Consider the following 14,946-nt stretch of genomic DNA (forward strand, 5'->3'; position numbering starts at 1 on the left):
AGGACTGGTTTGATGAAAATGATCAGGAGATCCAAGAACTAATAGATCGTAAGCGCAGAGCATTTCTGAGCCTCAAGCAACAACCCAACTCAGGAGCTACAAAGCAACATTACAGATGGTTCAAGGCTGAGGTCCAACAAAAAACCCGGGACCTACATAACAGGTGGTGGATGGAGAAAGCACAAGAGATACTACAACTGGCCGACAGCCACGATATGCGAGGATTCTTCACCGCAGTCAAGGCCACCTACGGTCCAACTCCCAAGGCCCTCACCGCACTGCTGGCCAAGAACGGGGAAACACTCATCAAGGACACCGAAGCTGTCAGGCCCGCTGGAAGGAACACTTTGAAGATCTCAATCGAGACTCTGCCTTTGACTCGGGTGTTCTCAACTCCATCCCGCAGCATGTGACCCGCCACCACCTCAGTGAGACCCCAATACTGCACGAGGTAGGCAAAGCCATAAAACGGCTCAAGAATAACAAGGCTACGGGTACGGATGGAATTCCTGCTGAGGCTCTAAAGTATTGTGGAGAGGTGCTGTTGGTGTGGATACATGACCTCATCTCTCTCATTTGGAGGGAGGAGAGCTTGCCGGGAGATCTCAGAGATGTAGTGATCGTGACCATCTTTAAAAAGGGGGACAAATCCAACTGCGGCAACTACAGGGGAATCTCCCTGCTATCAGCCACTGGGAAGGTTGTCGCTAGAGTTCTCTTCAACCGTCATCTTCCTGTGGCCGAGGAGCTCCTCCCGGATTCAAGTGCGGATTCCATCCCCTACAGGGCACAACGGACATGATCTTTGCAGTACGATAGCTGCAGGAAAAATGCACGGAGCAGTGCCAGCCCTTATACATGGCCTTTTTCGATCTTACAAAGGCCTTTGATACTGTCAACCGTGAGTGCTGATGGAGCGTCCTCCTTCGTTTTGGATGCCCCCAAAAGTTTGTCAACATCCTTCGCCTGCTCCACGATGACATGCAGGCCGTGATCCTTACCAGTGGATCCATCACAGACCCAATCCACGTCCGGACCGGGGTCAAACAGGGCTGCGACATTGCTCCAACCCTCTTCTCAATCTTCCTCGCTGCCATGCTTCACCTCACAGTCAACAAGCTCCCCGCTGGATTGGAACTAAACTACAGAACCAGTGGGGAGCTGTTTAACCTACGCCAGCTCCAGGCCAGGTCCAAGATCACCCCAACCTCTGTCGTCGAGCTACAGCACGCAGACGACGCCTGTGTATGCGCACATTCTGAGACTGAACTCCAGGATATAGTCAATGTATTTACCGAGGCATATGAAAACATGGGCCTTACGCTTAACATCCTTCAGTCAAAGGTCCTCCACCAGCTTGTCCTCACCGCACAGCACTGCCCCCGAGTCATCAAGATTCACGGTGCGGCCCTTGACAACATGGACCACTACCCATACCTCGGGAGCCTCTTATCAACAAAGGCAGACATTGATGCGGCGATTCAACATCACCTCCAGTGCGCCAGTGCAGCCTTCGGCCAGCTGAGGAAAAGAGTGTTCGAAGACCAGGCCCTCAAATCTACCACCAAGCTCGTGGTCTCCAGGGCTGTAGAAATACCCGCCCTCCTGTATGGATCAGAGGCATGGACAATGTACAGAAGACACTTCAAGTCGCTGGAGATATATCACCAACGATGTCTCCACAAGATCCTAAAAATCCCCAGGGAGGACAGGTGCACCAACATCAGTGTCCTCGCCCAGGCTAACATCCCCAGCATTGAAGCACTGACCACACTCGATCAGCTTCGCTGGGCAGGCCACATAGTTCGCATGCCAGACACGAGACTCCCTAAGCAATTGCTCTATGCAGAACTCCTCCATGGCAAACGAGCCAAAGGTGGGCAGCTGAAACGTTACAAGGACACCCTCAAAGCCTCCCTTGTAAAGCGCAACATCACCACTGACACCTGGGTGTCCCTGGCCGAATTGTTCCTACAAATTGCTCAAAATACTTTCTGCATTATTAATGTTTTGTAACCTCCATTTTTACCCCCAGCAATCAACTTTTAATAATCACTTTAAACAAAAAAATATTTTCACAAGAACATAACTAAATTTCCTCAATGAATTGTCTTTCATTAAAGTTTTTAGTTTCAGCCGTTCCAAAATGCCTGGCCTTGGATTAGATATTTTTGTTCAGTGCTGAATTTGGATTGTGCAGTATGAACATGTGCAGTGTATCCAATTTCAGGATTCTGAAGAAGGGGCCATATATTATTAGCCTACCTTTTTCGCTTTATAGGTTATATTTGTATATCCTCTTTAGCTACAGTAGATGTTGTCATTTGGGCAGAGGCTATCAAATGACAACTCACTTGTCAGATATGTTGTTAAAGAAATAAACTCCACCATGAAAGCATTTGTTCAATTTCTTGTTCTTCTCATTTTCATCACTGCTCCCTTATTTTGTCCACGTAGTTGATGTATTTTTCCTTAAACTGGTTTTTGTTGAACAATGTAGTGGAGAGATCTCAATTCCTACCTAAAGACCTTCTTACATTGCAACATGTTTTATGTCATCAAAGTAGTTGCATGTTGTGAAAAGAAAAAGCTGCTAATCTGAAAGAATAGAAATTACTGGTAGAATTAGGAAATAGGAAAGGATTTAACACGAGTGCGAGTTGTGTATAGGCCCCTTGGTGGCAGCTGTGAAGTGCTCGATTGTATAAATGCAGAAATTAGACAAGCATGTCACAAAGGCAGAGTGGTTTTAATGGGGGATTTTAACTTTCATATAGATAAGCAGACTAGCACCTGTCAGAAGGTAGTAAATTTCTTGAGTGGGTTCGGAATAGATTTCTTCAAAAGTATGTCCTGGAGGCAACAAGTGGAAAAGCCATTATTAGATATAGTAATGAGCATTGAGCCAGATTTATCCAAGTGATCATAACATGATCAAGTTCAACATGGCATTTGAAAGGGAGAAATAGCTACTAAGATTCTAGATTTAGATAAGGCCAACTTCAACGGGATGACACAGAGACCGTCTACGGTAAACTGGACAAATCTATTAATGGGTAAAATGAAAGATCAGTGGGAGGTGTTCGAAAAATAACTTATGATACAGAACCAGTTTATACCCGAGGGGCAAGAGCTCCACTTGCCAATAAAAATAGTCATGGATGACTAAAGAGGTAAGGGAACAGCATAAAATTAAAAGAAAATGCATACAAAATGCAAAAAAATAGCAGATCCTGGCAAATGGGAAAGATACGTGGAACAGCAAAGGGTCATAAAACAGATTGCCAGAGCAACACAAAAGGTGCATGAAAAGAAACTTGCAATGGATATCAAAAATCAAGAAAGAATTTTTACAATTACATTAGAAAAAAAAAAAGAGGGTAGTCAGGCGCAATGTTGACCCCTAAAACAGTGAAAGTGGTGATATTGTCAATGATAAGGAAATGGCAGACATGTTGAATAATTACTTTGCATCAGTATTTACAGTAGAAGAGAATAGCTTGCCAGAAATCCCAAAGAAATGAATATTGAATCGGGGACAGGGACTCAATACACTGTTCGCATGCCCGAGCAAAGCAAGCACTCTACTCTAACTCCTTCTCGGCAAACAAGCCAAAGGTGGGCAGAGGAAACGTTACAAGGACACCCTCAAAGCCTCCCTGATAAAGTGAGACATCCCCACTGACACCTGGGAGACCCTGGCCAAAGACCACCCTAAGTGGAGGAAGTGTATCCGGGAGGGCGCTGAGCACCTCGAGTCTCATCGCCGAGACCATGCCGAAATCAAGTGCAGGCAGCGGAAGGAGCGCGCGGCAAACCAGTCCCACCCACCTCTTCGCTCAACGACCATCTGTCCCATTGTGAGAGACTGTGGTTCTCGTATTAGACTGCTCAGCCACCCAAGAACTCATTTTAAGAGTGGAAGCAAGTCTTCCTGGATTCCGAGGGACTGCTATGCTGATGATGAAAATGAACACAAGTAAAGTAACAGTAAAGAAGAAAATAATGGCACTAAAGAATGACAAAACCCCAGGACCAGATGGTTTCCATCCCTGGGAGTTAAAGGAAGTAGGTGAGCTCATTGCAGATGTCCCAACTATAATTTTCCAAAATTCTCTTGATTTGGGAACCATTCCTTTAGATTGAAAAATTGCGTATGTCACTCCGCTATTTAATGGCAGGAGGGAAACCAGGGAATTATAGACCAGTTAGCCCAACACCTGTTGTCAGGAAATTGCTAGAGTCTACAATTAAGGATAGGTTGACTGAACACCTTAAAAATTTTCAGCTGATCAGAGAGCTAGCATGGATTTGTAAAAGGTGGGCCATACCTGACAAACCTCATTCAATTTTTTTTTGAAGAGGTTACTACAGTAGTGGACAGGGTAAATGTCTATGGATGTTATTGATATGGTCTTCCAGAAGGCATTGACAAAGTCCCTCATAAGAGACTGTTAACTGAGGTAGAAGTCCATGGAATTGAAGGCAAATTACTGATCTGGTTAGGAAATTGGCTGAGCAGCAGGAGACAGAATAGGGATAATAGGTAGAAAGAAAAGACTTGCATTTATATAGCACCTTTCACATCCAGCAGACGGCCCAAAGTGCTTTATAGCCATTCAAAGTGGCATGATTTGACTAGTGGTGTTCTGCAAGGGTGTGTTGGGGCCTCAACTATTCATAGTATTTATTAAATGACTATTAACGGCAGTAATGTAGATGAAAGCATAAAATTACAAAGGGATATTGATAGATTAAGTGAATGGGCAAAATGGTGGCAAATGGATTTCATTGTAAGCAAATGTGAGGTCATCCTTTCAAGGATAGAACAGGGTACTTTCTAAATAGTGAAAAGCTAAAAACAGCAGAGGTCCAAATGGACTTGGGGGTCCAGGTATATAAATCATTCAAATGTCATGAACAGGTACAGAAATAATGAAAAAGGCTAATTGGAATGCTATTCTTTATATCTAGCAGACTAGGAAACAAGGGGTAGAAGTTATGCTGCAGCTATATAAAACCTTGGTTATACCACACCTGGAGTAATGTGGGCAGTTCTGGGCACACCACACTTCAGCAAAGATATATTGGCCTTGGAGTGAGTGCAGTGCAAAAAGTGAGTATGCAGGTACAGCAAGTAATCAGGAAGACAAATGGAATGTTGGCCTTTATTGCAAGGGGGAATAGAGTATAAAAGCAAAGAAGTACAGGGTATTGGTGAGGCCACACCTGGAGTACTGCATACAGTTTTGGTCTCTATTTAAGGAAGGATATACTTGCATTGGAGGCTGTTCAAGGTGGCTCACTAGGTTGACTCCAGAGATGAGGGAGTTGATTTATGAAGATAGGTTGGGTCTATACACATTGGAGTTCAGAAGAATGAGAGGTGATCTTAATGAATCTTATAAGATAATGAGGGGGCTCGACAAGATGGATGCAGTGAGGATATTTCCACACATAGGGAAAACTAAAACTAGGGGACATATTCTTAGAATAAGGGGCCTCCCATTTAAAACTGATGAGAAATTTCTTCAAGGTTGTAAATCTATTGAATTCTCTGCCCCAGAGAGCCATGGAGGCTGGATCACTGAATATATTGAAGGTGGAGATACAGATTTTGAGTGATAAGGGAGTAAAGGGTTATGGGGAGTGGGCAGGGAAGTGGAGCTAAGTCCATGATCAGATCAGCCATGATCTTATTGAATGGCAGAGCAGGCTCAAGGGGCCAAATGGCCTACTCCTGCTCCTATTTCTTGTTATGTTATAGAAACATAGAAAATAGGTGCAGGAGTAGGCCATTCGGCCCTTCTAGCCTGCACCGCCATTCAATGAGTTCATGGCTGAACATTCAACTTCAGTACCCCATTCCTGCTTTCTCGCCATACCCCTTGATCCCCCTAGTAGTAAGGACCTCATCTAACTCCTTTTTGAATATATTTAGTGAATTGGCCTCAACAACTTTCTGTGGTAGAGAATTCCACAGGTTCACCACTCTCTGGGTGAAGAAGTTCCTCCGCATCTCGGTCCTAAATGGCTTACCCCTTATCCTTAGACTGTGACCTCTGGTTCTGGACTTCCCCAACATTGGGAACATTCTTCCTGCATCTAACCTGTCTAACCCAGTCAGAATTTTAAATGTTTCTATGAGGTCCCCTCTCATTCTTCTGAACTCCAGTGAATACAAGCCCAGTTGATCCAGTCTTTCTTGATAGGTCAGTCCCGCCATCCCGGGAATCAGTCTGGTGAACCTTCGCTGCACTCCCTCAATAGCAAGAATGTCCTTCCTCAGGTTAGGAGACCAAAACTGTACACAATACTCCAGGTGTGGCCTCACCAATGCCCTGTACAACTGTAGCAACACCTCCCTGCCCCTGTACTCAAATCCCCTTGCTATGAAGGCCAACATGCCATTTGCTTTCTTAACCACCTGCTGCACCTGCATGCCAACCTTCAATGACTGATGTACCATGACACCCAGGTCTCTTTGCACCTCCCCATTTCCTAATCTGTCACCATTCAGATAATAGTCTGTCTCTGTTTTTACCACCAAAGTGGATAACCTCACTTTTATCCACATTATACTTCATCTGCCATGCATTTGCCCACTCACCTAACCTATCCAAGTCGCTCTGCAGCCTCACAGCATCCTCCTCGCAGCTCACACTGCCACCCAACTTAGTGTCATCCGCAAATTTGGAGATACTACATTTAATCCCCTCATCTAAATCATTAATGTACAGTGTAAACAGCTGGGGCCCCAGCACAGAACCTTGCGGTACCCCACTAGTCACTGCCTGCCATTCTGAAAAGTACCCATTTACTCCTACTCTTTGCTTCCTGTCTGACAACCAGTTCTCAATCCATGTCAGTACACTACCCCCAATCCCATGTGCTCTAACTTTGCACATCAATCTCTTGTGTGGGACCTTGTCGAACGCCTTCTGAAAGTCCAAATATACCACATCAACTGGTTCTCCCTTGTCCACTCTACTGGAAACATCCTCAAAAAATTCCAGAAGATTTTTCAAGCATTATTTCCCTTTCACAAATCCATGCTGACTTGGATCTATCATGTTACCTCTTTCCAAATGCACTGCTATGACATCCTTAATAATTGATTCCATCATTTTACCCACTACCGATGTCAGGCTGACCGGTCTATAATTCCCTGTTTTCTCTCTCCTTTTTTTAAAAAGTGGGGTTACATTGGCTACCCTCCACTCTATAGGAACTGATCCAGAGTCAATGGAATGTTGGAAAATGACTGTCAACGCATCCACTATTTCCAAGGCCACCTCCTTAAGTACTCTGGGATGCAGTCCATCAGGCCCTGGTTTACCAGAATGATACCTGGGTTTCAAGGGTTAAGTTATGAGATTTTACACAAATTGGGGTTGTACTGTATTCCCTAGAATTTAGATCAAGTGTGATCTGATCAACATTATCAGGATATTAAGGGGAACAGATAGGGTAGATAGAGAAACCATTTCCGCTCGTTGGGATTCTAAAAATTAGAGCCAGACCGTTCAGGAATGAAATTAGCAAACACTTCTACACACGAAGGTAGAAGTTTGGAACTCACTTCTGTAAATGGTAATCAATATTAGATCCGTTATTAACTTTTAATCTGAGATGGATAGCTTTTTGTTCATCAAAGGTATTAAGGGATATGGGCCAAAGGTGGGCATATGGAGTTATGTCGCAGATCAACCATGATCTAACTGAATGGCGGATCAGGCTAGAGGGGCTGAATGGCCTACTCCTGTTCCTACATAGACAGCAAGTCCACCAGCATCTGAAAGAGAAAAGTCAGGCTAAAGTTTCAGGTGGGGACCCTTTGTTAGAGCATTAAACGGCATTTTTCTTTAGAGGCCGAGTTTTCTACTTAAATTTTTAGATTTCCAGCATTTGCTTTTTACTTGCTGGATCTGATCCAGAGGGCACAAGCACACAGGTGAACACACACACACACGACAAACTCATCTCAAACTGACTAAGTGGTGAAATGGCTCATTTTATTGTGTGTGATACAAGGATGTGACTTTACAACAGGAGGTGGTACCTTAACACAAATACTCTAATAACTAGCTGTAATGAGACCACTTTATTACTGGAATATGAAGACATAAATATTTTCTTTATTACACCGTTGATGTGTCAGTGAACAGTTTGTGTGACAGGACATTTATCTTTGCAAAAGACTTCAGACACAGGTACACAGGCTGAGCTAATCTAAGTGATAAAGGGTATAAACTTCAGTACAGAATAGTGGGTTAGTGTCTTACTGCCTTTCCAAAGATCTCAAACTAGCAAATGCATACATTGACATGAGGACGTTACAACCATTAAGTATTTACAACAAAAAGACAACTTTTCTAAATATTCAAAAATAAAAACACACACAAATGATGAAGGATGCTTGGGTACTTGTCTGCAGATATTTCCATTGTAATATAGGCTGTTTTCGAATTATTCAAGAGAGTATCCTTCATTATTGGCCTCCACAGGCTACATTAAAATACCAACAATTATTGTAACCACAGTTTGTATTAGCTGCAACTTCAACCTTGCAGACCCTCATCCTCAAATGAAGCCGATTAGACAAGACAAAGTTCAAATGGAGTATTTCACCGAGCGACAAACTCGACCCCCCTCACTCACGTTACTATTCTTCTGAACAAGGGTAAATTGTTCATTTTAAAAGCGTGATTAGAAATGCAGGGCATGTTTCAAGTGAGCCACAGTGAATCCCAGCTATATTTTAGTGAGATTGCTGTTGTTTCTGAGGGGATTCAGTAATAATGTATGGGCACAGCACATCACCACTCCTGGAACCCTACAGTCCAGCTATTGATCAGTTTCTGCCATTCCAGTCAATTCCTAAATGCAAATGAATGATGAGCTTTTCTGGAACGGAGTACCCTTGCTTTAATCATCAGTTCTATTAAATATTATAGGCTCTTCTAAAAAGGTACAGTGATATCACTGGTACTCTCAAATTATAGGTACAAAAAAAGTATACTGCTGAATAAAGAGCTAATTTTAAGTCTGCTGATGAGTTAGCACCATCGCATTTATTTTAATACCACCCCATTTTCACACTAAACAGCAGTTCAAATGACGGCAAAACACTGGCCAAAGGCTGCTTGATCTGTACCTCTGGGCAGGTCTCTGGTACAAAACTGCTACCATAAGCTTCTACAATCAGCAGTAACACAGCAAATCAATGTGTACTGATGTTGTTATGCACATCACGTGATAACATTTATTCTGGCAGGAATAAGGTCACATCAAGGTTTTACAGCAAACACAATTTTATAGGGTGTGGTCATTCAGCCATTGGTTGTGGTTTAAGATGAGAGTTCAAAATTGTAAATGCATCAAAAGGCTGTTCCTAACAAATCCATTTAAGATTTCACACATTCCATTAAAACAACAGGATTCCAGGCCTTCACATAAATATGTTGCTGTGGAATTGAGCTTACTAATGAACATAGATTTCAGATGCTCGTGAAGCAACAAACTAAATCCCTGCTAAATCCAAAGCACCAGTTACACAGTACAGCCTTTATGCATCATAAATACAGAAACTGTGCAAACCAGCACAATATCCAGAAGCTCTGAAAACTAATTAACTGTGGCTCACCTGCAGGACAGTTTCCAGTAAACTGCTAGCTCACGAAGGAGCTTGGTGTAATAAGCTGTAACTACTAGCACTATAAGCTCATTACTGCAACTTCCTTTCAGCTGTAGCAAAACTATTCAGAAGCACTCCATTTAGTCTGAAAGATAGAGCAGTATGGCTGTATGTACAAAATTACAATCAAACATTCCCAGTTATATGGACATCTTGATTCATGAATAAAATTCTAATGTACCCCTTTCACAGTGGTCCCAATCAAAAAACATTCTTAGACATTTAGTGCTGTTTACGAAGTCCAACCAGAAAATGGATATTACTTTTCCCAAGAGAGTCTACAAAGGGACAGCATTTTACAGTTAGTATAATTGAGAAAGATTCAGAATGTAAACCAATTAATTTTGAATCTGAAGCCTGTGGGGACCATTTGAAAGGGATACTCTTCATTAGAAAATTGGCCAAATAGATTCAGTAAACAAGCAAGACATGACACTGTACTTCTCAGCCATCATATCCTATGCCAGACTTAAATTACAAAGCATGATTGAGTTATTTTAGGGGTATTGAAGTTGGATGCTGTCTATTTGTGCAATGTCATAATCATCGTCTACTTGGGAAGAACTCGGAGGGGCTATTCACAGGAAAATTTTCAGATACTTTCCCCAATGATGATCAACTGACTTCCAACTTTATATAAACAAATATTACACCACTGTATTTGCTCTCCTGCACTTGAACGCCACATGGCTGTGCACATAGGCTGATGAGCTGAGACACACATCCAGAGTGGGCAAAAGTGATGCAGCATTAGTGGCTTTCCTCAAATGGTAGAAAAATTAATCCTGTTCTAGCACCACATAGTAGCAAGGCGGCTACTCCATTTCATCACAAATCACCCAAGGCAGCAAAATAGGACATCACTCAGACACCAGGACTCCTCCCTCCCATCATAAAACATTCGCGCCGGTCAAAGCAGCATCAGCACCTCAGCTCGTACCCACATCAGGACCTCATCATAGACAATTTTTCCTTTTTTGAAAATCTTGACAGCAACATCTTTGCATATTCACACAAACATTTTACATCGTGCACACATTTCTGTACAACGTAGAGGACTGCATTGCTCAGTGTTAAGAGTGCAATACATAACAAAATCAAACTCGATCTCTGATCTTAAATAAACCATGCAGCTGAAGGAAATGAAATTGATTTTTCTGAATGAAGAAGCTCCTGGTTTGACACCTCGGACAGCAGCACGTTCACTCATTACCGAGCCAACACACCAAGAGGGAGAAAGGTGGCTAGTCAATGACTGTAATGCAGTTGGTGATGCTGGCCAATAGGGAACAGTTTGATTGTGCCAGTATTAGCAGGAGCAGCCACCCTCATTGACTGGTGGTTCTGGTGGCTTCTCCAGTTTGATATCAATCACTGTGCAGATGGAGTTAAGGAAATTTCACTTTAACACAGTTGCATCTACACAAATTGTAATGTCTCCCCATTTAAATAATAATTTGCTTTTTTATTTTTTCTGCCAAAGTGGATAATCTCACATTTTCCCATATTATACTCCACCTGCCAAATTTTTGCCCACCCACTGAGCCTATCTATATCCCTTTGTAGATTATTTGCATCCTCCTCACAACTTGCTTTCCCACCCATCTTTGTATCAGCAGCAAATTTGGCTACATTACACTCGGTCCCTTCATCCAAGTTATTAATATAGATTGTAAATAGTTGAGGCCCCGCACTGGCACCCCACTAGTTAGTTACCCAAACTGAAAATGACCCATTTATCCTGACTCGCTGCTTTGTGTTAGTTAGCCAATCCTCTATCCACACTAATATATTACCTCCAACCCCCATGAGCTCTTATCTTGTGCAATAACCTTGTGTTACCTTATCGAATGCTTTCTGAAAATCCAAATACACAACATCCACTGGTTCCCCTTAACCACACTGCTCATTACATCCTCAAAGAACTTGAGCAAATTTGTCGAACATGACTTCCCTTTTTTAAAACCATGCTGACTCTGCTTGACTGCATTATGATTTTCTAAATGTCCTTTAATTCCTTAATGATGGACTCCAGCATTTTCCCAATGACAGATGTTAGGCTAACTGGTCTGTAGTTTCCTGCTTTCTGTCTCCCTCATTTCTTGAATAGGGATGTTACATTTGCGGTTTTCCGTCCGCTGGGACCTCTCCAGAATCCAGGGAATTTTGGTAGATTACAACAAATGCAACCATTATCTCTGTAACCACCTCTTTTAAGACCCTAGGATGCAGGCCATCAGGTCCAGGGGAATTGTCCACCTTTAGTCCCATTAGTTTTCCTAGTACTTTTTCTCTAGTGATCGTGATTGTTTTAAGTTGGCCCCCCTCAATAGCCCCTTGATTATCAATTATTGGGATGCTTTTAATGTCTTCTACCGTGAAGACTGATACAAAATATTTGTTCAAAGTCTACCATTTCTGTTTCCCAATATTAATTCCCCAGTCTCATCCTCTAAAAGGACCAACTATTACTTCAGCTACTCGCTTCCTTTTTATATACTTGTAGAAGCTCTTACTGTCGGTTTTTATATTTCTTGCTAGATTACTCTCACAAGCTATCTTCTATATCAATTTTTTAGTTGTCCTTTGCTGGTTTCTTAAAAAAATTCCCAATCCTCTGGCCTTTCATTGTTCTTCGCAACATTGTCTACCTTTGTTTTCAATTTGATACAATCCTTTACTTCCTTAGTTAGCCACAGATGGTTCCACCTTCTCTTTAGAGTCATTCTCACTTGAATATATCTTTGCTGAGAGTCATGAAATATCTCCTCAAATGTTTGCCACTGCTCTTCTACAGTCTTACCCTTGAATATATTTTCCCAGTCCACTTTAACCAGCTCTGCCTTCATACCTTTGTAATTACCTTGGTAGACCCATCATTTCGGCCTGTTCTTGCTCCACGGAACTCATTCCTTCCTACCTCGACTATTTCTTTTCGCCTTGCCAAGTCTCTTCCCACCTACATCGTGACTCTTCAGACACCCACGCCTGGCCCTAACCAACTCCTTTTCACCATGGTCGTCCAATCCCTCTGCAGCCCCATCCCCCACGAAAATGCTGAGGGCACTCCACTTCTTTCTTGAACAGAGACGAACAAGTCCCCATCCGCCTCCACCCTCCAAATAAAAGGTGTTGCTATGGGGCCTTGGTGAGGCCACACCTGGAGTATTGTGTACAGTTTTGGTCTCCTAACTTGAGGAAGGACATTCTTGCTATTGAGGGAGTGCAGCGAAGATTCACCAGACTGATTCTCGGGATGGCGGGACTGACATATCAAGAAAGACTGGATCAACTTGGCTTGTATTCACTGGAGTTCAGAAGAATGAGAGGGGACCTCATAGAAACGTTTAAAATTCTGACGGGTTTAGACAGGTTAGATGCAGGAAGAATGTTCCCAATGTTGGGGAAGTCCAGAACCAGGGGTCACAGTCTAAGGATAAGGGGTAAGCCATTTAGGACCGAGATGAGGAGAAACCTCTTCACCCAGAGAGTGGTGAACCTGTGGAATTCTCTACCACAGAAAGTTGTTGAGGCCAAGTCACTAAATATATTCAAAAAGGAGTTAGATGAAGTCCGTACTACTAGGGGGATCAAGGGGTATGGCGAGAAAGCAGGAATGGGGTACTGAAGTTGCATGTTCAGCCATGAACTCATTGAATGGCGGTGCAGGCTCGAAGGGCCGGATGGCCTACTCCTGCACCTATTTTCTATGGGAACCAATATGGGTCCTAGCTGTACCTTCCTTTTTCCGGTACATTGATGACCATCGGTGCAGTTTCCTTCTCACCCTGAACTTGGAAATTTCATTTATTTTGCTTCCAATTTCCACCCTTCCCTTAACATGGTCCATCTTCAACTCTTCCCCTTCCCTTCCTCAACTGCTCAGTCTTCATTTCTGGGGATAGGCTATCGATCAGCCATTATAAGCACACCGACTCCCTCAGCTACCTTGACTATGCTTCCTCTCACCCAGTTTCCTGTAAGGACTCTATTCCATTCTCTCCGTTGTGTCTGTTCTGATAAGAAGAACAGAAGAATTAGGAACAGTAGGCCATTCAATATCATGGCTGATCTTCGACCTCAACTCCACTTTCACGCTCTATCCCCATATCCCTTGATTCCTCTAGAGCCCAAAAATTTCCCTCAGCCTTGAATATACTCAACGTCTGAGCATCCTGAGGCAGAGCATTTCAAAGATTCACAACCCTCAGTGAAGAGATTCCTCATCTCAGTCTTAAGGCCGGCCCCTTATACTGAGACTATGGCCCCTAGTTCTAGACTCTCCAGCCAGAGGAAACAATATCTCAGCATTTATCTGGTCAATCCCCCTCAAAATCTTGTATGTTTCAATTAGATCACCTCCTCTTCTAAACCCGAGAGTATAAGCCCAATCTACTGAATCTCTCTTCATAGGACAACCCCCTCATACCAGGAATCAATCTAGTGAACCTTCGTTACACCGCCTAAGGCAAGTATATCCTTCTTTAAATAAGGAGACCAAAACTGTGGATATTACTCCACCTTCCATACTAGTGCTTCCGACATGTCATCCTTTTTTCTTAACTGAGATTTCCCTTCTACGTGCTTGACAGGGTCCTTAACTGTGTCCACTTCCTGCACTTCTGCTCTCACCCATTCCCCTTTCTCCGTCCCTCTCAGAATAGTGATAGGGACCCCCCCTGGTCCTCACCTTCCACCCCACCAGCCTCCACATTCAATGGATCATTCTCTGCCATTTCCACCACCTCCAACTTAATCACACCACCAAACACATCTTCCCCTTCCCTCCACAACAACCTGGTCTATTCCTCAATCATTCCCAACACCCCCTTCCCATGGCACCTTCCTGTGCAAACGCAGGAGATGCAACACCTGTCCTTTTACCTCCTCACCTTCCCACCATCCAGGGCCCCAAACACTCCTTCCAGGTGAAAACAACGATTTACTTGTACTTCTTACAATTTAGTATACTGCATTCGCTGTTCACAATGCTGTCTCCTCTACATTGGGGAGACTAAAGGCAGATTGGGTGACCGTTTTGCGGAACACATTAGTTCAGTCCGCAAGCGTGACCACAAGCTTCTGGTCGCCTGTCACTTTAATTTCTGCTCCACTCCCATTCTGACCTCTCTGTTCTCTACCTCCTACACTGTTCCAATGAAGCTCAATGTAAGAAAAAAAAACTTGAATTTATATAGTGCCTTTCACAACAACCGGACATCCCAAAGAGCTTTACAGCCAATGAAGTA

General features: G+C 43.2%; 1 protein-coding gene across 2 annotated transcripts in view; it reads right to left on the reverse strand.

Moving 5' to 3' along the window:
* Nucleotides 1-7,994: 7,994 nt before the first annotated feature.
* rab41 (RAB41, member RAS oncogene family) overlaps nucleotides 7,995-14,946 on the reverse strand; it is a 50,316-nt gene continuing 43,364 nt past the window's right edge. For both annotated transcript variants that reach the window (XM_070882618.1, XM_070882619.1), the window contains exon 8: nucleotides 7,995-11,071. In XM_070882618.1, coding sequence (XP_070738719.1) covers nucleotides 11,007-11,071 — 65 coding nt within the window. In that variant the 3' untranslated portion in view covers nucleotides 7,995-11,006. The remainder of the gene's footprint in view (nucleotides 11,072-14,946) is intronic.

Source organism: Pristiophorus japonicus, chromosome 6 (genome assembly GCF_044704955.1).
Source record: "Pristiophorus japonicus isolate sPriJap1 chromosome 6, sPriJap1.hap1, whole genome shotgun sequence".
In the NCBI taxonomy this organism is placed as follows: domain Eukaryota; kingdom Metazoa; phylum Chordata; class Chondrichthyes; family Pristiophoridae; genus Pristiophorus; species Pristiophorus japonicus.